General features: G+C 39.2%; 1 protein-coding gene across 1 annotated transcript in view; it reads left to right on the top strand.

Moving 5' to 3' along the window:
* Nucleotides 1-5,527: 5,527 nt before the first annotated feature.
* The window catches only part of LOC106872578 (E3 ubiquitin-protein ligase TRAF7), a 32,131-nt gene continuing 13,415 nt past the window's right edge, over nucleotides 5,528-24,243 (top strand). The window contains exons 1-6 of the mRNA XM_089356700.1: nucleotides 5,528-5,637; nucleotides 6,573-6,624; nucleotides 13,902-13,957; nucleotides 18,452-18,520; nucleotides 19,710-19,832; nucleotides 22,843-22,959. Of these exons, the coding sequence (XP_089212826.1) occupies nucleotides 5,593-5,637; nucleotides 6,573-6,624; nucleotides 13,902-13,957; nucleotides 18,452-18,520; nucleotides 19,710-19,832; nucleotides 22,843-22,959 (462 nt within the window). The 5' untranslated portion in view covers nucleotides 5,528-5,592. The remainder of the gene's footprint in view (nucleotides 5,638-6,572; nucleotides 6,625-13,901; nucleotides 13,958-18,451; nucleotides 18,521-19,709; nucleotides 19,833-22,842; nucleotides 22,960-24,243) is intronic.

The raw sequence follows: 24,243 nt of genomic DNA, 5'->3' as shown, positions 1-24,243 counted from the left end.
ATATATATATATATATATATATATATATATATATATATATATACATATATATATATATATATATATATATATATATATATATATATATATATATATATATATATATATATATATATATATATATATATATATATATATATATATATATATATATATATATATATATATATATATATGTGTGTGTGTGTGTGTATATATATATATATACATATATATGTGTGCGTATATATATATATATATGTGTGTATATGTGTGTATATGTATATATATATATATATGTATATAAGTTCAAAACAAGACAAAAAAACAAAAACAAAAAACGTGGAGGACGTGATATGGATAGTGTTAATATATATATGTGTGTGTGTATATATATATGTATGTATGTGTGTGTATGTTTGTTTCTTCATTCCCCCACACACACCCACACACACACACATCACTTGACAATAAATGCTGGTGCGTTTATGTCCCCGTAACATTAGCGGTTCAGCAAAAGAGACCGATAAAATAAGTACTAGGCTTCCAAAGAATAAGTCCTGGGGTCAATTTGCTCGACTAGAGGTGGTGCTCCAGCATTATCACAGTCAAATGACTGAAACATGTAAAAGAGTATATATATATATATACATACTAGCAGCTAAGCCCGGTTTCACCCTGTCTGTTTGGATGATGTGGCTGTGATTTTTTTTGGTTAGGCATAATCTATAACAGCGTTTCTCAACCTGATCATTTCGTGTTCCGTTTCGATTGGAGCCTCAGAAAATGGCTTCAGGAGTTGTGAAGAAAGGATTTTTACATAGTCTGTTTGTGAGAGCTATTCTATTGAACGTCTGTCTAATCATTAAAAGATTTATTTAGTTACTAGCAGTATAACCCGACATTGTCCGGGTGTGACTTATTACGCCATCTATGATAAGACTTGTTAAGTGAAAATCAACTAAAAAAGAAAACCTTACAACGAAAAAACTCGTATGATGTAAATATGTTAATAATTCAAAAGACGATGAAATTAATAGGGAAAGTCTGAAGGCTGTTTTGCGTAACATTATTAAGCATACGTAAATTTCATCCGTCTATTGGCTATAGAAATGCTTGTGCCAAACAACTTTTTGCGCTGCCCTGATTATACATAGCAGGAGGTAGGACAGCAATTTCTGATGAAGCAATTGCTGGCGATCTGTTGCTACACAGTTTTGCCAGAATTCTATCAGATTAGGCAGAAGATGTTGATGCACCATTTTGCATTATGGTCAAAGTAGCTTCTGGAATGTGGTGAATTGCTGCAGTCTGTTGCTGTCATTTTAAACCGGTTGCTCTCTTTCCCCAGCAAACTCTCTTCTTTGGAGGCATAATCTATGTATATATTAAACAGAACAACAAATGTTATAATAGATGGCAGGGTCGGTAATTTTCACATTTCTGTAATTTTTCAGATTAACACCCGCATGATTACCCAACCCTAACCCTAAAACCCTAAACCTAACCCTAACACTAACCCTAACACCATAACCGTAACACTAATCCTAACCCTAAACCCTAACCCTAACCCTAAAACCCTAACTCTGACTCTAAAACCCTAACCCTAACACCCTAGTGAAAATCGTGGTATATTTACCAAACATTGACGAACATGAGTTATATTGTAGTCAGTGATTGTGTGTACAGGTAGAAGGGAAGAAATATAAAAGTTGCTAGAAACAACAGCCAAATCTCCCTTAAATCACACAAAGTAACCGGAATTTAAAAATTTTTACATCAATGGAATTTTTTCCATGTGAACTTTCCACTGCAGTAATTACACGCTCAACATATAATATAGAGAGTAAGAGTAAAAGAGGGAGAGAGAGAGAGAGAGAGAAAATGATACATAAACCCTAACACCCTAGTGAAAATCGTGGTATATTTACCAAACATTGACGAACATGAGTTATATTGTAGTGAATGTTTTGTGAGAGAGAAGAGGAAGAGAGAGGGGGGAGAAAGGAATAGAGATGGTAGCAATGAAGAGAGAGAAAGAGAGAACGCAAGACAGTTATAAAATAGCAATGCGTGCATGTGTTTATATAAGAAACACAGAAACTAAATCTTATATGTATAATGTTGATGTGTGTATGTTACAGATCACATATGTGTGGTTGTGTGTGTTTTTACATATCTATGTTATGAAAAATAGGTAAAGAATGCTGAGAGGAAAGTTTAATCTATGACTTTGTATGTATCACTTTCTCTCTCTCTCTCCCTCTTTTACTCTTACTCTCTATATTATATGTTGAATGCGTGTGTAAGAACGCCATTCCAGGTAGAAGGGAAGGAAATATAAAAGTTGCTAGAAACAACAGCAAAATCTCCCTTAAATCACACAAAGTAAACGGAATTTAAAAAATCTAATTACTGGACTGGAAAGTTCACATCAAGAAAATTCCATTGATGTAAAATTTTTTACGAAAAAGTGGAAAATGTGGATTTCTATACACTTTTAAAAGAGCTTCACACAGACACACAACTTCAGCTTTATATATTAAGATAAACATAGAAAGAAATTATACATTAATCACAATTTTTGTAAGCAGTTTTCATCATCATCATCATCATCATTGTTTAACATCCGCTTTCCATGCTAGCATGGGTCGGATGATTTGACTGAGGACTAGTGAACCAGGTGGCTACACCAGGCTCCAATCTGATTTGGCAGAGTTTCTACAGCTGGATGCCCTTCCTAACGCCAACCACTCCGAGAGTGTAGTGGGTGCTTTTACGTGCCACCAGCACGAAGGCCAGTCAAGCGGTACTGGCAATGGCCACGCTCGAAATGGTGTCTTTTAAGTGCCACCTGCACGGGAGCCAGTCCAGTGGCACTGGCAACGATCTCGCTCGAAAGTCCATTACATGTGCCACCGGCACAAGTGCCAGGGCACAGGTAAAAATTTTATTTGCAGAGAGCAGAAATTGAAAGATATATGAAATGGACGTGTGTGTAGGAGAGTATATTGTAGATTAAAATAGAACTTTGTTTATCTGAATTTTAGAAAATAAAAGAAGTATAAAAAAAGCGCATTAATTATGGGATGACCAATTAGTATCACACTCAACATTAGGGAGCCGTCTAGAGGATGTAGCTTATAGTAGCTCTCATGTCTAGTGATATCATTCCTATTATTCCCTACCTTAGTAGTTGGTATAGTCAGATCGCTAGGTTGATTAAGGGTATTGGACAGAGTATTAGGGTTAGGGCTGGTGGGGTAAGTTTTGGTATCAGTAAGGTTTAAGGACATCCTAGAGCTATGGGCAGGTGGCTGGGGACTAGAGTATGTTGGATTAGCGTAATTAAAGTTACCTAATTTCTGGTTATGTAGTTGCTTATTACTCAGTTGCTGATTTATATTGGCAATGATAGTTGGGTGGAGTTGGAAAATTTAATACATTGGGAGTTGAAGATTTTTCTAAGGGTGCTGGAACTAGGGAAATGGTTTTCAAACAGAGCAAAGAAAAGCCTAGGATGTTGATAAGCTACAGCAGATTTGGGATCCAGAATCCCAAGGTGGCAGGAGTGCGTATTGAGTTTGCTACTAAGGTTAAGTTTGAGGAGATAGGGAGAGGGTGGAATGTGGAGGTTACCTCAGGTTTTATCTAAGGAGGTAGAGGTATCTGTGGTACCAACCAGGTTCAGTGGGGAAGGATCACTCCATATAGGGAAGTACTACACTAGTGCACACCTCCCTACCCCAAGCCATGGAATAAACAGACTAGGTCATGCAACATTATCTGGTTTCACCCCCCCACTCTTAATATTTAGACCAGACTACCTAAGCTTTTCTTTGCTATCTCTTTCTCTAGCTATCTTTCTATCTATATATATATATAAATCTCATTCTGTTTGTGTGTGTGTATAAAAGGCTATAACAGCTGTATTTTTCAACTGATTGTGCTGAAATTTTACACATAGGTAAAAGATATAGTGGGTGCACCAGTTAAATTTCATGAAAGAACATATGTGATTGCAGTAAAAATCGATATCTTTCTAGAATCAATGGTAATCGAACATGTGCATCCAGGCATTTCATTCTGTGTTTAATAAATAAGCTGACACAAAAGAGTAAGAAGACAAGGCAATTGTTTTGAATAAGTAAAAATGAAATAAAATATTAACTTTAACGAATAAATGGCACTTTTGGGGATCAATCAACTCTGTGAATATTTTCTCACATCAAAATTCAATTGACTGTAGAAAACGACAAATTGATTGGTAATTGAACATGGAAATTTGGGTAACAAATATCTAAAACTTTACCTAACAGTTTCTTATATAAGACAAAAAATTAGCAGTATTTTTTTGACTTTTGCGTGACTCACTTGATTTGACATGTACATGCCCATTATTTAATCTTTAATTGTATTTCATGAAGAAGAAATATTAGTATCAACATTTCAAATTATGAGTTACTTTTTTATCAGTAAGCATAATTGAATTCTATTTTGGCAAATTCTTCTATCGTTTTTACAAATTTTACAGATTAAATTCATCAGTTACATTCTAAAAAAAGCAATATTTGGTCGGTTCTGGTAGCTTATTCATCCACAAGTTTTGCTTCTTTATTGGTCAACATCGCATATTGCCAAACCCTATATCCCATTTGAAGTTTTCTGGTTTGCATTCAGTTACAGATTTTCAATAGGATGCCTTGAAAAAGCATCCAGAAAAACAAAAAATGCTTGTTTTGCATTCCTTGCAGGCAAGCGAAACAGAAGAATAACATGTGCTTCAGCGTGCACACAATGCTGCTTCTACTGCAGTCACCAGAGCATCACAGACTGCTCAACAAGCAGAACTCCAGCATGCTTGGAATTCTGCTTCTACTGCAGTCATCAGAGCATCACAGACAGCTCAACAAGCAGAACTTATTAAGAGTAACTTATTAAGAGTAAATGTGCAAGTCATTATTTTCAAACCCGCTTTTCACCACGCATTTAATGATTCATTATTAGTTAACAGATATCAGCAAATAGTTTGTTCACTGAAATTATAAAGAGTGTTGACTCTGGTTTAGATCCACTTATCTAAGTACTTCTGGCTGACATAACTTATCAAAACATCAGTGTCCCAAAATCCCTTGTACTACTGAATCAAGTATGTTGTGAACATAGTCATCATAAAGATGAAGCTGTTCTCTTGTGATGTACACAACAGCAATTAGTGTATTTGCTTGAATTTGCCAGAGAGTATTAAAAATAAACATGCATGTCATTGCTTCAACTTTCTCTGTGCACCATGCACATCACAATTTACCACATAGAATTTGATATAGTTTTCTAACATGATTTTTATCAAAGTGTTTTTTGAAAGATATTCAGTAAAAGTTTACTGTCAATGAGATTTGTTTTACTACAAGAATTTCTTCATGCCTGTTTTGAAATATTTGAAACCCATAACCTTTGTTGGCTATGGGTGTGGGATCTAATCTTATAGAAATGATTAATCTTCCTTGAAATGATAAAATACAGTATGTCCAATCACTTCCAGGTTCATGAATATGTTAAAATGTAATCTTTGCTAACATTGTAGATCTCTTGGAACACAAACAGAACTGTATTATGACTGAAGTAATTGATAATCGAAGAGAAAATGCCCTGGTAGCAGTGAGTCTTTCATGTTCCTACTTTTTATTCTGTTGGAAAATATCTTATCTTGCACTTGTTGGTAAAAGGATTTTTAAAATTCTATTTTTTTACATGCAGCCATTGTGAGATATATGGATGTGTGTATATGTATATTGGTGTATGTATATATGTTTATGTGTGTATTTCACCTATGTATTTAGACAATGGATGTAAACATCAGTGAGACTTTTCTTCCTCAAGAAGAAAGAAAAAAATAGTGCTTTTCAAACAGTCTTGTGATATATCTCTTCTGCAACAAGTTACTGGTACTCCCTTGTCACTCTCAACATCAGAAGTCCAGTGGACCAGTACCTGGGTATCTATCAGAATTTTATAACCAATCAGTTGTGGTTCATAGGATGTGGCATAAAATATATTTAAAAAATAAACTGTGGCCATTGTGTTAACTTGACTGTAACAAAGTGTTTTTCTCTCTAGAAATGTTGCTTAATCACAGGCCAATATTGATTGACCAGACCTCTTATCAAAGGAGTTCCAGCTATGATTATCCAGTCATTTTTTTAGACATAGTTTGTATAGAACTGCATTATCAAATGAGTAACTTCTTTAAGAAAACATATTGTGATTTAAGTGAAGTTTGACTTTCATTTCTAATCAGAAAAATAGCAATATAGTGGCGCCTTGATTGATTCATGATTAAGAACTACAACCTGATAATGAAATATAGACACTGAATACACAAAATGTAGAGTGGTTAAGCTGTTGGTTATCCTGCATTAATTTCATTATAGTATCCTTAGAGCAGAACTGATGCAGCAGGGGAGATAACTGTAATTTCAATTAAGAACAAAGTACTAATTACGGTTTGAAATTATATTCTGATTAAAAATTTTACTTTCATTGTAATTGATATTTTAGTTTCACTTAATGTTATTTTTTTCCATTTATTCTAGGAAGAAATTTCTAATATTAACAAGCGATTAAATATTGGTGTCCAATTGGCTGGTAAGTACATATGGTCCATCCATCTGTCTGTCTCCCTATATATATATATATATATATATATATAAAACGGTTTTAAGATGAAGTCGGAGGGTCACCAATTATAACGATATAGTGTTAGTGTCAGAGGGTACCAATTGTAACGATTAATGTTTTTGTGTTGTGTAGTCGATGTGTCACCAATTGTAACGATAAGTATTATTTACCAATTGTAACAGGTTATAAGATGAACGATGAAGAGTGGTCGAAATTTTTATAGAAATATTTATTTACCGTTACTTTAATAAACACTATACCACGACGGGTAGGTTAGTGTAATAGTATAACAGTTTGTATGTAAAGCATGCAAGGTAAAGAAAGTTAATTTCGGCCTGTATAGGTGTGTACACATTCTTGTAGTAGTAAACAGATAAAAAGATAGGGTAATGCTACCGAGAAAGGAGATGAGCTAGTGATAGTTATAGAGTCAAGGGAAGTTGTGTCTCATATTTGGCTGGTTGTAAACTTCTTTTTCCCTCTGGTCGTTTGTCTTTTAGTGGCTGACTGCTTGTGACTATATCTGTAGATGTTCATTCCCTAACTAATTGAGTTGTCACTAGTTACTTCGCTCTGTGTCCCCAAGTGACTACTAACTATTTGGCTTGGGGTCTCCTGTTTTTATAGCTATCTAGAAGGATAGATATATTACTGAGAACAATGGATTTAGCTGGTGGTCTTGTTATCTCTATTCTAGATTTTGATGGAGTAGAAGAGGTTAGAAAGGGTCAAGTGGTGGAGACATTGTTACGGCCTAGCCAAAGGCATCTGGAATATATTAAACTGCTGTCAGATCACAACCATTGTTCCACCGTGGGAAAAGTTCTGACGCAAGATTCATCATCATCATCATCATCATCATCATCGTTTAACGTCCGCTTTCCATTCTAGCATTGGTTAGACGATTTGACTGAGGACTGGTGAAACCGGATGGCAACACCAGGCTCCAATCTAATTTGGCAGAGTTTCTACAGCTGGATGCCCTTCCTAACGCCAACCACTCAGAGAGTGTAGTGGGTGCTTTTACGTGTCACCCGCACGAAAACGGCCATGCTCGAAATGGTGTCTTTTATGTGCCACCCGCACAAGCCAGTCCAGGGGCACTGGCAACGATCTCACTCGAAAATCCTACGGGAGCCAGTCAGGCGGTACTGGCAACGGCCACGCTCAAAATGGTGCATCTCATGTGCCACCCGCACAAGAGCCAGTCCAGGGGCACTGGCAACGATCTTACTTGGCTTGCCGGGTCTTCTCACGCACAGCACATTTCCAAAGGTCTCGGTCAGTAGTCATCGCCTCGGTGAGGCCCAATGTACGAGGGTCTTGCCTCACCACCTCAGCCCAGGTCTTCCTGCGCCTACCTCTTCCACGGGTTCCCTCAACTGTTAGGATGTGGCACTTTTTCACGCAGTTATCCTCATCCATTCTCACCACATGTCCATACCAGCGCAATCGTCTCTCTTGCACACCACAACTGATGCTTCTAATGTTCAGCTTTTCTCTCAAGATACTTACACTCTGACGGGTATTCACATTGACATTACACATCCAACGGAGCATACTGGCTTCATTCCTTGCAAGCTTACGTATGTCCTCAGCAGTTACAGCCCATGTTTCACTGCCATGTAGCATGGCTGTTCGTACGCATGCGTCATACAGTCTGCCTTTTACTCTGAGTGAGAGTCCCTTTGTCGCCAGCAAGGGTAAGAGCTCTAAACTTTACCCAGGCTATTCTTATTCTAGCAGCTACACTTTCAGCGCACCCACCCCCACTACTAACTTGGTCGCTCAGATAGCGGAAGCTATCGACTACCTCTAGTTTTTCACCCTGGAATGAGATAGAAGTTGTTTCCTGTTTGTTTACAGTCTTTATTGCACCTGAACATCTGCCACAAACAAAAACTAACTTGCTAGTTAACCTGCCTTTGATGTTGCTGCACCTCTTATGTGTCCGTAGCTTGCACCGGGTACATCTTATAGAGTTACTACCTACTCCTTTTCTACATACTGAGCAGGGCCATCTACCTGAAGGGGTTTGTGTTTTATCTACCTTCCTACTTATTAGGATTTTGGTTTTAGCTGGGTTGACTCTAAGGCCCTTCAATTCTAGACCTTGCTTCCACACCTGAAACTTCTCCTCTAGTTCTGATAGTGACTCCGCAATTAGGGCAAGGTCATCAGCATAGAGGAGCTCCCAGGGGCAACCTGTCTTGAACTCCTCTGTGATTGCCTGGAGGACTATGATAAATAAGAGGGGGCTGAGGACGGAACCTTGGTGGACCCCTACCTCTACCCGGAATTCATTGCTGTACTCATTTCCAACCCTCACCTTACTGGCAGCATCTCTGTACATGGCTCGCACAGCTCTCACTAACCATTCTTCTATCCCAAGTTTCCTCATTGACCACCAGATAAGGGATTGGGGGACCCTGTCAAAGGCTTTCTCCATGTCAACGAAAGCCAGGTACAGAGGTTTATCCTTAGCTAGGTATTTCTCCTGCAGCTGTCTCACTAGAAATAAGGCATCAGTAGTGCTTTTACCTGGCACGAACCCAAACTGCATCTCATCTAAATTGATTCGCTCCCTAATTAGTTGGGCTATGACCCTCTCTGTAACTTTCATAACCTGATCTAACAGCTTGATGCCTCTGTAATTATTTGTATCTAAAGCGTCACCTTTACCTTTGTAGCAGTTGACTATGATGCTGCTACACCAGTCATTGGGTATGACTCCTTCGTGTATCACCTGGTTCGTAATACGGGTGACTAGGCTATAGCCAACACTGCCAGATATTTTGAGCATTTCTGCAGTGATTCCTGATGGGCCGGGGGCTTTCCCGGTCTTCATACTCTTAATTGCTTTATCTACCCCGGTACTATCAACTCGGATAGCTGGTCCCTCTATTGGGTCGACATACAGCAGGCTCTCTTCCTCCCATTCATTCTCTTTATTAAGCAATTTATCGTAGTGGCATCTCCAGACCTCTTTCTTTGCATCCTCCTTTAGTGCAAGCGTACCATCATCCATGCGAACACATTTCTCTCCTACAACATCACTATTCTCTCTCCTACACTGTCTTGCAACACGAAATACCTCGAGTCTTTGGTCCTCACGGCGCAGAACATTGGCAAATCTTTTCTTATCTGCTTCCCCTCTGGCTAAATAAACCTGTCGCCTAGCCTCCCTTCTGGCACATTGGTACAATTCCCTGCTACCACCGTTCTTCCAGTCCTTCCAAGCCTGTTTCTTTTGTCTAATAGCCCTGTCTACCTCCTTGTTCCACCACCACGTTACTCTGGGTCGGGAGGGGACCTTACACCACCCACAAATCTGGTCGGTGGCTTTCAACAGGTTGTCCCGCAAAAATCTCCAATTGTCTTCCACGTTGTATTATGCTATATCCCCTTCTATTTCGTTAAATGCTTCAAGTAACTTGTCTCTAAGTCTCTGTCCATTTGCAGGGTCTTTAAGCTTCCACACCCTTCTCCTCCAAGCCTGTCTAATTCTGGGCACCCATTTTGCCTTGATCCCAAAGTCGCTAACTACTAATCTATGTTGTGGGGTACATTCTTCGCCTGGGTAGGTTTTGGCATTTATAAGCCGCCCTCTTTCCCTATTTCTGGCGAGGATGTAGTCGATTTGGCTAGAGTGTCTGCCAGAGCGGTAGGTGACTAGGTGACTGGCAGGTTTCCTGAAGTTGGTATTGCAGACCATAAGATCGGTTGCATCATAGAACTCCAGCAGTCTGGTTCCCTCCTCGTTGCGGGAACCGAAGCCATAACCTCCATGCATGCCATGGGCTACCAGATGGGGGCTACCAGATGGTCTGAAAGACCAATTCTATGACACTCTCTTGCAAACTACCTCGTCGACGAGTGACAGGGACCTTCTCTTTGTGGCTGGAGACTTCAATGGTCATGTCGGACGTCGTGCTGGAGGTAGTTTGCAAGAGGGTGTCATAGAATTGGTCTTTCAGACCATCTGGTAGCCCCGGTTGAGGTGCATAGGCTGAGATGACAGTGGCTAATCTATGATGAAGCACTAGTCTAATCTTAAGTACTCTGTCACTTTAACGACCTCGATTACCTTATCCACCCATTTCTCCGCTAGAAGTATTCCTACGCCCCCGACCCCGTCAGTGTTCCCTGCCCAGAAAATCTTGTACCTGTGTTCTTTGCCTGTGAGGAACCTCGCAGAACCTCCTCTCCATCTTACTTCCTGGATGCAGCACATATCTACGCGTCTCCGTTCAAGCATCTCAACAATTTCACCAGATCTACCTTTCAGCGTGCCGACGTTGAGAGTGCCAATCCTAACAGTATGGGTGTTGGGGGTGTGGGCCTGTAGCCTGGGAAGGGGGAAAGCAGTGTCGTGTACCTGAAAAGAAAACTTGCAATTGGAAATATATATATATATATATGTTCTTTATTTGTGAATTAAGACTACCATTGGTTTCATGTTAAGAAAAGTAGGGAAATATCCTTGTATCTTAACAATTTTTCAAACTAATCACATGGAAAAAGGTGTTTGCCTCCATTTTGGAAAACAGTCTTGCTTTGTTCACAGGACTTCTCTTAAATTCAAATAAATAAATCAATGAATCAAGGGACATAATAGGGACATAATGAATCATTGTTTTATTTACACAAATTTACAAGAAATCTCATGAACAAAGTGAGACTTTTCCAAAATGGAGGCAAACACCTTTCTCCATATGATTGGCTTGAAAAATTGTTAAGGTACTAGGATATTTTCCTACTTTTCTTATCCTGAAACCAATGATAGCTTTAATTCACAAATAAAGAAATTATGTATCCAGCAATGCAGTGTTGAGCACTCATTTCATCGTTTGACATTTACGTATGTATGTATGTATGTATGTACGTATATATATATATATATATATATATATATATATATATATATATATATATAGTTATTGCCAAGCTAACATGGCAGTCCAGAAAAATAAGATGAATGCTGCCATGGTTGTAATGGACACACCTTTGTGTGTCACATAGCTGGCTGGAGGCAAAGGACTCTTGGAGCTAATCAACAGCAGCATTAATCCTATTTTCCTGGACTGCTATGTTAGCTTGGCAATAACTGTTAATACACAGTACTGCTGTCATTATCTCCTTTAGAAATAATAATATTTATATATATCCCCCCTCTCTCTCTTTCGGAGAGGCACAAGCACATACACAGACATATATACACGCAGCAGTAACTTCCACCTACCAAATTCAATCACAAAGCTGCGGTTGGCCCAATTAAATCATAAAGCTTCAGTGCAGCAGTATCAAAGGAAGGCTAACTAGCAAGGTAGTTTTTGTATGTGGAAGATGCTCAGGAGCAATAAACACTGAGAATGTGCAGAAAACAACCTTTACCACACTCCAGGGAGAAAAACTAGAAGTAGTTGATAGCTTCCACTACCTAGGTGACCAAGTTTGTAGCAGTGGTGGGTGCGCTGAAAGTGTAGCTGCTAGAATAAGAATAGCCTGGGCAAAGTTTAGAGAGGTCTTACTCCTGCTGGTGACAAAGGGTCTCTCACTCAGAGTAAAAGGCAGACTGTATGTCGCATGTGTACGAACAGCCATGCTACATGGCAGTGAAACATGGGCCGTGACTGCTGAGGACATGCGTAAGCTCGCAAGGAATGAAGCCAGTATGCTCCAATGGATGTGTAATGTCAGTGTGCATACTCGACAGAGTGTAAATACCTTGAGAGAAAAGTTAGACCTAAGAAGCATCAGTTGTGGTGTGCAAGAGAGACGACTGCGCTGGTATGGACATGTGGCAAGAATGAATGAGGATAGCTGCGTGAAAAAGTGCCACACCCTAGCAGTTGAGGGAACCTGCGGAAGGGGTAGACCCAGGAAGACCTGGGACAAGGTGGTGAAGCACAACCTTCAAACTTTAGGCCTCACCGAAGCAATGACTAGTGACCGGGACCTTTGGAAATATGCAGTATGTGAGAAGACCTGGCAAGCCAAGTAAGAGCCTAAGCTGGGACCTCTGCCAGAAGTGTGGCCTGCTCACTTAACTATATCTTTACTTCATCGGACACTAAACTCTGCTTGCGAAAACATGTTGAGGCAAGTAAATCTGAAATCGAACCGAATCCGACAACTGGTACCCATGCCTACCTCTCCATTGGACACTAAACTCTGCTTGCGAAGACCTGTTGGGGCAAGTCAAATCGAAATCAAAATTGAACCATATCCGATGAGTGGCACCTGCATCAGTGGAGCACTAACAGTACTGTCTGAGCATGTTCATTGCCAGAGCAGCTGTCTGGCTTCCGTGCTAGTGGCCCGTAAATAGCACCATTTGAACGTAATCGTTACGAGCGTTGCCTTCTAGCACTTGTGCTGGTGGCACGTTAGAAAATCATTCGAGCGAGGTCATTGCCAGTGCCTCTGGACTGGCTCCCGTGCAAGTGGCACGTAAAAAACACCTTTTGAGCCAGGCCGTTGCCAGTACCCCATGACTGGCCCTCGTGCCGGTGGCATGTAAAAGCACCCACTACACTCTCGGAGTGGTTGGCGTTAGGAAGGGCATCCAGCTGTAGAAACTCTGCCAGATCAGATTGGAGCCTGGTGCAGCCTTCTGGCTTGCCAGTCCTCAGTCAAATCGTCCAACCCATGCTAGCATGGAAAGCAGACGTTAAACGATGATGATGATGATATATATATATATATATATATATATATATATATATATATATATATATACATACATACACATACATACCCAGCTGTCTGTTTGTATGTCTATCTACATATTCATCTGTCTGTCTGTATACATCTGCGTGTGTTTTATGCTCCTCTGATTTATCCTCAGCTAGATTACCTGAAATAATTGAAATAAGTAATTATTTGTGTTGTATCAAGGCATAATTTTAAACGACTTTTATATAAAATATTCCTTACTATAAAGTGACTTTAATAAAGATGAGAGGTGTCATTCACAGATATATTACATAAAATATCTTTTGTTTGTTTATATTAATACAGATATTTGCACATATTTTAAATATTTGCCTGAAACCTCTTCTACTCTATGATAAAAGCTTTTAGTATTGGTTAATGTAGGATTGTGACGACTGGACTATCTTAGATCATAAGGTTTGCTTTATCAAATTTTTCTTCAAAATAAACAACAATAAACACACACATACACAAATTTTTTAATCATGGTAAACAACACTAAGCAAGAGTTGTCTGTCCACTTTCAGGTTATGATGATCCACAACGAATGTTCAAATGTCGTGGAACATTTGTTGGGCATCAGGTAAGTGATGTTAAAGTTTTTTCAGAAAAATGTAGAACTCTTGATTATTATTAATAGAAAGAAGGGAATAACCAATTTTTGATCCCTACCTGATTGCTTCCTTTAACCCACTTAACTTTTGTCTTTGCACTAACTTTTTTACAGCTTTTAAGAGCCAAGTGCTCTTAGGACTGTACCATTGGTTTTGTACAAATAAAAATTTGCAGTTATTCAACTGGAGTTAGCCATTTATGTTAAACTGAATGTAAACAAGATGTAAAATGAGATTTTATATTGTGAAAACAACATTAGTCTAATAAAAATGGCTAAATCACCAGTATTATTATAACTGCACCTAAATAATTGCAAATATTATCACATGAAGCCACTGCAACTGTACTAAGAGCACTTAGCAATTAAAAGTTGTCCATCCACTAATGTGGCACTTATTACTCACTTTCTTGTCAGTTGCTTATAGCCAAAGATAAATCCCTATACTTGACTTTTGTGGACTTGGAGAAAGCCTTTGATAGGGTCCCCCGATCCCTTATCTGATGGGCGATGCAGAAACTGAGGATTGATGAATGGTTAATAAAGTTAGGGTTAGGCCTTATACAGAGATGCCGTTAGTAAGGTTAGGGTTGGCAATGAGTATAGTGAAGAATTCCGGGTAGAAGTAGGGATCCACCAAGGATCAGCCCTCAGCCCCCTCTTATTCATCATAGTCCTCCAAGCAATAATAGAGGAATTCAAGACAGGTTGCCCCTGAGAGCTCCTCTATGCTGATGACCTGGCCCTCATAACAGAATCACTACCAGAACTAGAGCAGAAATTTAAGGTGTGAAAGCAAAATTTAGAATCCAAGGGCCTTAGAGTCAATGTTGCAAAGACCAAAGTTCTAGTAAGTAGGAAGGCGAACACATCACACACCCCTTCAGATAGGTGGCCCTGCTTGATCTGTAGAAAAGGTGTAGGTAGAAACTCCATAAGATGTACTCAGTGTAAGCTATGGACACATAAGAGGTGCAGCAACATCAAAGGAACATTAACCGGGAAGATAGCTTTCGTGTGCAGGAGATGCCCAGAAAATAGATTCCATCACATGCCAGGGGGAGAAACTAGAAGTAGTTGCTAGCTTCCGCTACCTAGGTGACCAATTCTGTAGTGGGGTTGGATGCTCAGAGAGTGTTACCACTAGAATAAGAATAGCCTGGGCAAAGTTCAGAAAGCCCTGCTGGTGACAAAGGGCCTCTCACTCAGAGTGAAAGGTAGATTGTACAATGCATGTGTGCAAACTGCCATGCTTCACAGCAGTGACTGCTGAAGACATGACTGCTGGGCCGTGACTGCTGAAGACATGCATAGGCTCAAAAGAAATGAAACTAACATGATCCGCAGGATGTGTAATGTCAGTGTGCACACACAACAGAGTGTAAGCGCCCTAAGAGAAATGTTAGACATAAGAAGTATTGGATGTGGCGTGCAAGAGAGACGTTTGCGCTGGTATGGTCATGTACTGTGGATGGACGAGGAGAGCTGTGTGAAGAAGTGGCACTACCAAACAGTGGAAGGAATCTGGGGTAGAGGGAGACCCAGGAAGACATGGGATGAGGTGGTGAAGCATGACCTTCAAACGTTGGGCCTCACAGAGGCAATGACAAAAGACTGAGACCTCTGGAGATGTGCTGTGACTGAGAAGACCCAGCAAATAAAGTGAGTTCACAGCTGTAACCTACACCAGTGTTGCATAAGCAGCCCACTCAAAAGTACCTTGAATTGTAGCATGACATGCCATGCTTGAAGAGACCTGTTGAGTCAAGTACATCAAAATCAAATCAAATGGAAATTGTAGTTGTGATCCCCTTGCTGGTAGCACATAAAAAGCACCATCTGAACATGGCCGATACCAGCACTGCCTTGACTAGCTTCTGGGCCGGTGGCATGTAAAAAGCACCATCCAATCTTGGTCAATGCCAGCCCCATCTGGCCTCTATGCTGGTGGCACGTAAAAAGCACCCACTACACTCCCGGAATGGTTGGTGTTAGGGAGGGCATCCAGCTGTAGAAATACTACCAGATCAGACTGGAGCCTGGTGCAGCCTCCTGGCTTCCCAGACCCCAGTTGAACCGTCCAACCCATGCCAGCATGGAAAACGGACGTTAAACGATGATGATGATGATGTGTGTATATCATCATCATCCTAATTACACAAACACACTCACACACACACAGAGTCAGCAATAAACTCAGTAAAGAATTTAATGTACAGGTAGGGGTCCATTATGGCTCACACATCAGTCCCAACCACATGGTTTGGGATTCACTTTCGCTGTGTGATACCATGGGCAAGTGTCTTCTATTATAGCTCTGGGTTGACCAAAGTCTTGTAAGTGGATTTGGTAGACAAACTGAAAGAAGCCTGTCATGTGTGTGTATTTGAGTGTGTATACATTTGTGTCTCTTTGACATCACATGATTATTATAAATGAATGTCTGTGTAATAAAAGCAGTGTCATTCATTTCCAATATTCAATGAAAACATACCTGGCTATAGAAAAATATTACTTTGTTTGGAAACAGGTGAGGGTTGGTGACAGGAAGGGCATCCAGCCACAGAAAATCTGCCTCAGTAAACACTATCTGACCCATACAAGCATGAAAAAGTAGATAATAAAGAGTAGTGTTTTTTTATCAAATGATGGGTTTTTTGGGGATGTGATGACCAATAAGGCATTGATGTAGAGAAGCAAGAGACAGAAGACAGAAACTTGAGGCATGCCAAAAAAAGGGTCAGAAAGAGTTCTGTTAACACACAGCATATGATAACAAGATACTAATCCAAGAGATAAGAGATGGATGGAACATATAGGTGAGATATTTTAAGAGAGATTTGCATGCCAGATGCAGTTCAAAGCTTTCTTTGATGGTGTTGAGGGAGACAGCATTGCTTTCATCAAATTTTGGTATGGCAAGAGCCCACTGATGGGTGATAGAGGGGAGTGAGTCACCAATGGATCTAGCTTTTCAGAAACCATCCTTGTGGTCATTAAAGGAAGATAGTGACTTAAGGTTTTGAAGACATTGTTAATGCCTGTCTCCATAACCTTAGGATAAGTGTCAGGGCGAGAGAGATTGTCTTTATGGAGAATGGGGCATACTGTTTATGTGTTTCTCATGATCACCTATTACACCCTATAGAGAGGGAGAGATTGAAGAGTTAGGTGAGTGTAGGGACCAGTTTTGAAGTACAGTGTTTGAAAGGAAGGGTAGGGACAACTGTCAGGGCCAGCAGTCTAGTTGGTTTGAAGTGAGCAAAGATACTTTCACACTTTGTATATGTGTGCAAGGTGGTGGACCTGGGAGAGTGGAAAGAGATAGAATTGGAGAAGATTTGCCATGTATGTATAGTGTAGAGGGTGCTGTAATCTGTACCAGCATTGATATAAAATGGTCAGTTAAGACAGCGAGATGGCTGAATGGTTAGCATGCCAGGCAAAATGCTTTTACAGTATTTCATCCATCTTTACATTCAAATTCCGCCAAGGTCAATAAAGTAAGTACCTGAACACTGAGGTCGGTGTAATTGTTTTAGCCCCTCCCCTGAAATTGCTGGTCTTGTGCCAAAATTTGAAACAGACCATGTAGTCTGTGTTTTCAGCCTAAATGGCTGCAATAATACTATGAATGAACCATTGGTTGTACTGATGTGAAGGGACTTGCCTTAAAGGATAGTTTCCGTCATCCAGCTATCACTTCTGATAGGTCAGGAGTGAAGCACATGTGATGCCAGGTATGGTTGGTATAAACCTGGCAGAGCTCTGACTAATCATCTGACATGCCATGGGTATAGAATTAAGGGACACTGTGTGGTATGTGGATATACATTAGTTAGATGGCCTGATACATATATGACAGTTACAGTTTGGTAGAACTTAGAAGGTGAGAAAGAGATGGAGAGTATTTGGAATATCTGAATGTCAGTGTGCAATATCAGTAAGGGATAAGACAAATTGATAAAGAGGGTTGATGATTGTAAAACACTCAGCTGTTGCACCAATAGTATTAGCATGGGATGAGTAAAAGAGTTACAAAGTGTTGTGAACAAAGAAATCACTGAGGTTGATAACTTTGTGAGAAGTGAAATGAGATATATGTCCTCCAGATAATACCCCAACCACACATACTCCTCACATTTCATATATTTACCTATTTCAGAAGTTGTAACAGTAGTATATCATCAGTTATGTTGACAGTGGTGGTGTGACTGATGGTTGTATGGCAGTGGTTGTGGGATGTGGCTGGTGGCCGCTGGTGGGGTGGCTGCAATGCTATGTTCTCATCAAACTAATTTACAATATGGGTCTTTGGAATTGTTCCCTGTTTAATGCTGAATACAGCTACAAATGCCAGGCATACTGCCTCTTACCATTCTTTCTTCATTCCGAATACCTGAGACTGTATGCTTATATAATACAATGTCAGACATATTTGTATATCAGTGTTGAACATTTCAGGGTCCTGTATGGTGTCTGTGTGTCTTTGGTGATTACTTGTACAGTGGATCTTCAGACAAAACAATCAAGGTACGTACTTTCCCTTCTTAATCACATGTTTGAATGATTCTTACTTCTAAAATGTTCTTTCAGTTAATGGAATTCAATGTTCATCAAAAACAGTTTTAGTTCCTAGAAATATTGGTTGCAGTTGACTCCAGTATTATGTTTAAATTCAATTTGATATATATATGTATGAAATAAGAATTGTCCAAAGTGTTAGGTATAGATATTACAGTATATATATATATATATATATATATATATATATATATATATGGTGTACATACTTCCACTGACAATAGATATGCAGCTTAAGACCAAATTTATTTGAAAACTAAGTAAGGATTAGTGACAGAAAAGCATCCAGTTCTAAAACAATGCCTTGTTAATATATTCATCTAACTTGTATTAACATTGGAAAATGGACATAGAACAAAGCAGTCTGTCTGTAATGTGATGCCTTATTGCAATATGGAACATTCTTGGGCTTCTGATCTATATTTTACATACAGCTTGCTCTGCAGGACATTCTCTTCATCTGTCATTCACTGAATATTTCTATGATTTTGGTAGCTTCCAACAGTTTAATTCCTATTGATAGTACTAAAGAATGTTCAGGTTCTTTTACAAGCTTTATTTTCCTCCTATACATGAAGCCACTGTGTCAAACTGGAAACCAATCAGGTGTATTCTTCCTTGAAAATAAAAATCCTGTAGATACTCTGTCTAGAGAATTACAATGAGTTATCTTTAATGCCATGACTTCTGTATGTTAGAAACTCCTTCACAATAAGAACAAAATATTTAAATTCCCTTGTTCTGAATGATAAAAATCCATCAATCCTCTACTTTCTCTGCTTTAATTAGCATTAATCAAATGTGAGACAAATAATATCTTCTTGTAGAAAACACTAGTCTATGACAGGAATTGAACTTGGCATAGTCAGTCCTCAACTACCATTGCCTACAGTAGTAAGTTATATCACCCCAGCTACCTGTTTAGAGCTTGGTGGATTCAGCTAAATGGCTTAACCATGATCACAACCCTGTGTTAGTAACAGGGTGTAAACCAATGACCTGGTATTCTACTAGAAGTACAATCATTTTCAATCTCCCCTTGAAATATGTTTACATTTACTAAATTAGGACATAATCCATGTATGTGGTGATGCCTTTTGGTATTTTCCATAACATTTATACCTTTATTATATTTTAGGTGTGGGACACCAGTACTAGCTATAAATGTACAAAAACACTTGAGGGACACACAGGTATTGTTCTTGCTCTGTGTGTTTATGGAAACAAACTCTACAGTGGGTCACATGACTGTAACATCATTGTGAGTAATATATTTTATTTACTTTTTCACATTTTCTCAAGATGCCTTAATCTTCTGCTAGTCATATCAAAACTAAGTTCAAGTTTCCAAAAGGGAAAAAGTATGACAATTCCTGGGAGATTGATGAAGTCTTTAATCAAGTTATCACATTATTTTATGGTTTGGAGTAATTTTGTAACTTAAACATTGGAGGATATCAGCTGCAATAAAGTAGCATACCATACAAAGGATGATTGATTTAACACCACAAACTTCAGGATCAGTTTTTGTATTCTATTGGGTTAGGGATTTAATATCACAGATCCATCCCACTCTCAAGGATAGGAGTGGGTCTCTGATGTTAATACATGAGACATATCCACATGGCTTGTTGCTCTGTCATGGTTGAGTTCTACTGGAGGAATTGAACTCACTTCTATAAACTAGCAAATCCTTTTATTATGGATTTAAATGTCTAATAATTTTACTGCACAGCCTTTGTAAATGATATCACTACCCTACAGTACCTGTGAACAGTGAAGTATACTCAACAACTAAGGATCAAGTATATTTCGTAACCATGGACATGTTGCAGTACTACTGGTGGCAGAATATGAACTGATGATCTCTAGATTTATTGTCCACTTTGTAACCAAGAAGACTATCCTGGTTCTCAGCTAATTAAAAAATATTATAGAAATTGCCTATCCCTTATCATAGCCTCAGACAGTTTCCTATTATAGCTTCAGACATTCTTTTGTCTTAGCCTCAGACAGTCTTATATCATAGCCTCAGGTCAAACCAGACTTGTCAAGGAAACTAAGTAAAGGGGAACTGTGTAAGACCCCACTGGATGGACTGTACATTTAATTCAAAGTTCACCTGAAACTGCTTGACAATTAGTTTAAAAGTATACATGTTTGTGGAATATTCAGCCATCTTCATAATTTAATGAATAAGTAGAACACTTCATTGAAACCAATAAGTGATCCAACATCACATGTTACTGGGAGCTTTTGTGCAGTTATTTTGTCTGTTAACTATAACAGCCATATCTCCCTAACTCCATATTCTACCATCTTACAGAAGCTATTTCTGAAGAAATATACTGCGGAAACTACTAGTTGGAATGGTAGTTGATGGATGTTATTGTTATTGTTACAAATTAATTGAGACATGTAATGTGGAGGTGAGATAATTTTGATATAGTGATGTAAAAAGCTCATAAAAAGCACCAACCGATCGTAGCCAATGCCAGTACCCCATGACTGGCTCCTGTGCCAGTGGCACATAAAAAGCATCCGAATGTGATCATTGCCAGGCCCACCTTACTGGCTCCTGTGCTGGTGGCACGTAAAAAGCACTCACTACACTCTGGGAGTAGTTGGCGTTAGGAAGGGCATCCAGCTGTAGAAACTCTGCCAGGCCAGATTGGAGCCTAGTGCAGCCTCTGGCTCTCTAGACTTCAGTCAAACCATCCAACCCATGCCAGCATGGAAAGCGGATGTTAATCAATGATGATGATGATGTACAGTGTGTTCAGGCTAAATCTGACATTTTGCATAAAAGGATAAGCAAACACAGTATCTCTGAAACCTGGTGCATGCGTTCCTCACTGTGTCCCTGACAAGATCTTTAAACACCTCCTTGATCTTGGCCATTAGCTTGGCCTTGGTGTTGTAAGTAGAGCAGTTGGTGTCTTTCTCAGCTGCACCCAACACATAATAATCCATGGGATTACAATCAGGGGGATTAGGAGGCTTGGAGCTGGTGAAGTTGTAGAAATTCTTTGACAGCTATTTTTGGCTTTTTATGAAGGTATTGCAAGGAGCCAAATCCCACTGTCTCAGCAGCAACCATCTCCAGCCAGGGTTTGACCACAGTCTCCAGCAGATTCACATAGCCATCTGAATTGAGATGTGGGGCAGCATGATGTCACCCTCACCAGAGGCATACCCAAAGATCATGATATTTAAGAGGAACTTGATTTTCATGATACATAGAACATCACATGGATTGTAGGCAAGCAACCTGTTCTGGATGTTTTTTGACTGATTCTGGCAGTTCTCATCTGAGAGAAACAAGATGCCTCAGTTTGTTCAGAAGCTTCTTTGCTTTTGTCAAGTGGTTCTCCTTGGCCTTGGCTGTCAGAATTTGTTCCTTGCACCCATTGCATGAGTGGTAGCAAAGGTCCTCATTCAAGGCCAGTTTCATGGCAGCAACTCCAATATCCATCTTTCTTGCTAAAGCCCAGATTTCCTTGCTTGGATCTTCCTTCACCTTGTCCTGAAGTTGTTGGACAAACTCTGGCAAACTCAGAATGCTTGCTGTATCCCTTTTTGCTGGACATGGCTTCATAGTCATCATCAAAGCTATCCATGTCACATCTTGCAGTATTTATTGTGTTTATGAAGCAATGAGCAGCAGTCGTGATGTTGGCACTTTGACACCCAGCATGAATCATCATGATACAGGTAACTCTTTTCCAATATTTAGATGGCTTCCAATCCTCCATGTCAACTAACTTTTTCTCCACTACAACTCAAATCTTTATGCTCTCCAATACTGTTAACTGTTCAACAATATATCAAACTGTTCCTGAAAAATGAAGACATTACAAAAATCATCAAATTTAGCCTGAACACCCTGTATTTGTGTATAATGTATAGTTGTATGGTATGGATAGAGTAAAGTGTGGTTAAATGTAGTATAGTGTAATATTGTAGTTGAATATAGTGAGAATAATGTGAGGAAAGCCTTTCAAAATTTTCAGAGTGAGCCCTTTGTTGGAGAAAAACTTTTCTGTTTTTTTTAAATATTTTTATTCTTTTATTTTATCTATTTTTTTGTTACCAACCCCTCAAACCTATCTCATCTAATCCACTTGAATTTTAGTGTTTTACTTTGCTGCCCAGTTACTAGTTAGTTTGTGGTTGCAAACATAGTGTAACTGCGCTGTGTATATATAGAGTACATATATGTGTTAGTCTGTGTATATGTACTTGTATATATTCAAATATTTTGTTTGCAGGTCTGGAGTATTGATACATTAGAAATGCTAAAAGCTATTGAATCCCATGATAATCCTGTTTGTACACTGGCTTCAGCACGAAACAAGCTCTTCAGTGGATCTCTCAAAGTTATACGAGTAAGATTGTTCTATGACTGCCCTTGTCTAATTCTTATTGTCATTCTAACCTTTATTATTATTCCTTTCCTAATTCTTGCTGTCACTCTGTTATTACTGTTTATTTACATTAATGTAGTTATTGTACTGTGATTAATTTTGTCTTTCATCCTGTTGGGACTGATAAAATGAAGTACTCATCAAATATTGGAATTAATAGAATTTATTTTACCCAAAACTCCTCAAATTTTAAGGAGTATTACCAAAATTGAAAGTTATTATTGTCATTATTACTATTATTAAGGCAATGAGCTGGCAAAATTATTAGTGCATGGGACGAGATGCTTTGCAACATTTCTTCTGGTTCTTTATGTTCTGAATTCAAATCCCAAGGTCAACTTTACCTTTCATCTTTTCAGGGTCAAGGGTTATTAGACAAAAGAAACAGGCTTGGAAGGACTGGAAGAATGGAGGTTGCAGGGAATTGTATCAGACTGCCAGAAGGGAAGCTAGGAGACAAGTTTACTTAGCCAGAGGGGAAGCAGATAAGAAAAAGTTTGCCAATGTTCTGTGCCTTGAGGACCAAAGACTTGAAGTATTTCATGTTGCAAGACAGTGTGTGAGAGAGAATCATGATGTCGTGGGAGAGAAATGTGTTCGCATGGATGATGGTACACTTGCACTAAACGAGGCTGCAAAGAAAGAGGTTTGGAGACGCCACTATGAAAGGTTGCTCAATAAAGAGAATGAATGGAAGAAAGAGAGTCTGCCGAATGTCGACCCAACAGAGGGACCAGCTATCCAAGTTAACAGTACCATGGTAGATAAAGCAATTAAGAGTATGACGACAGGGAAAGCCCCCGGCCCATCAGGAATCACTAATATCTGGCAGTGTCGACTATAACCTAGTCACCCGTATTACGAACCAGGTGATACACGAAGAAGTCATACCCAATGACTGGTGTAGCAGCACCATAGTCAACTGCTGCAAAGGTAAAGGTGATGCTTTAGATACAAATAATTACAGAGGCATCAAGCTGTTAGATCAGGTAATGAAAGTCACGGAGAGGGTCATAGTCCAACTAATTAGGAAGCGAATCAATTTAGATGAGATGCAGTTTGGGTTCGTGCCAGAGAAAAGCACCACTGATGCTATATTTCTGGTAAGACAGTTGCAGGAGAAATACCTAGCCAAGGATAAACCTCTATACCTGGCTTTCATTGACATGGAGAAAGCCTTTGACAGGGTCCCCCAATCCCTTATCTGGTGGTCAATGAGGACCTTGGGATAGAAGAATGGTTAGT

The sequence above is a fragment of the Octopus bimaculoides genome, chromosome 8 (assembly GCF_046866305.1).
Source record: "Octopus bimaculoides isolate indiv1 chromosome 8, ASM4686630v1, whole genome shotgun sequence".
Lineage (NCBI taxonomy): Eukaryota > Metazoa > Mollusca > Cephalopoda > Octopoda > Octopodidae > Octopus > Octopus bimaculoides.
Note: the sequence above shows the minus strand (reverse complement) of the source record. Positions and strands in the feature narration are given on the sequence as shown.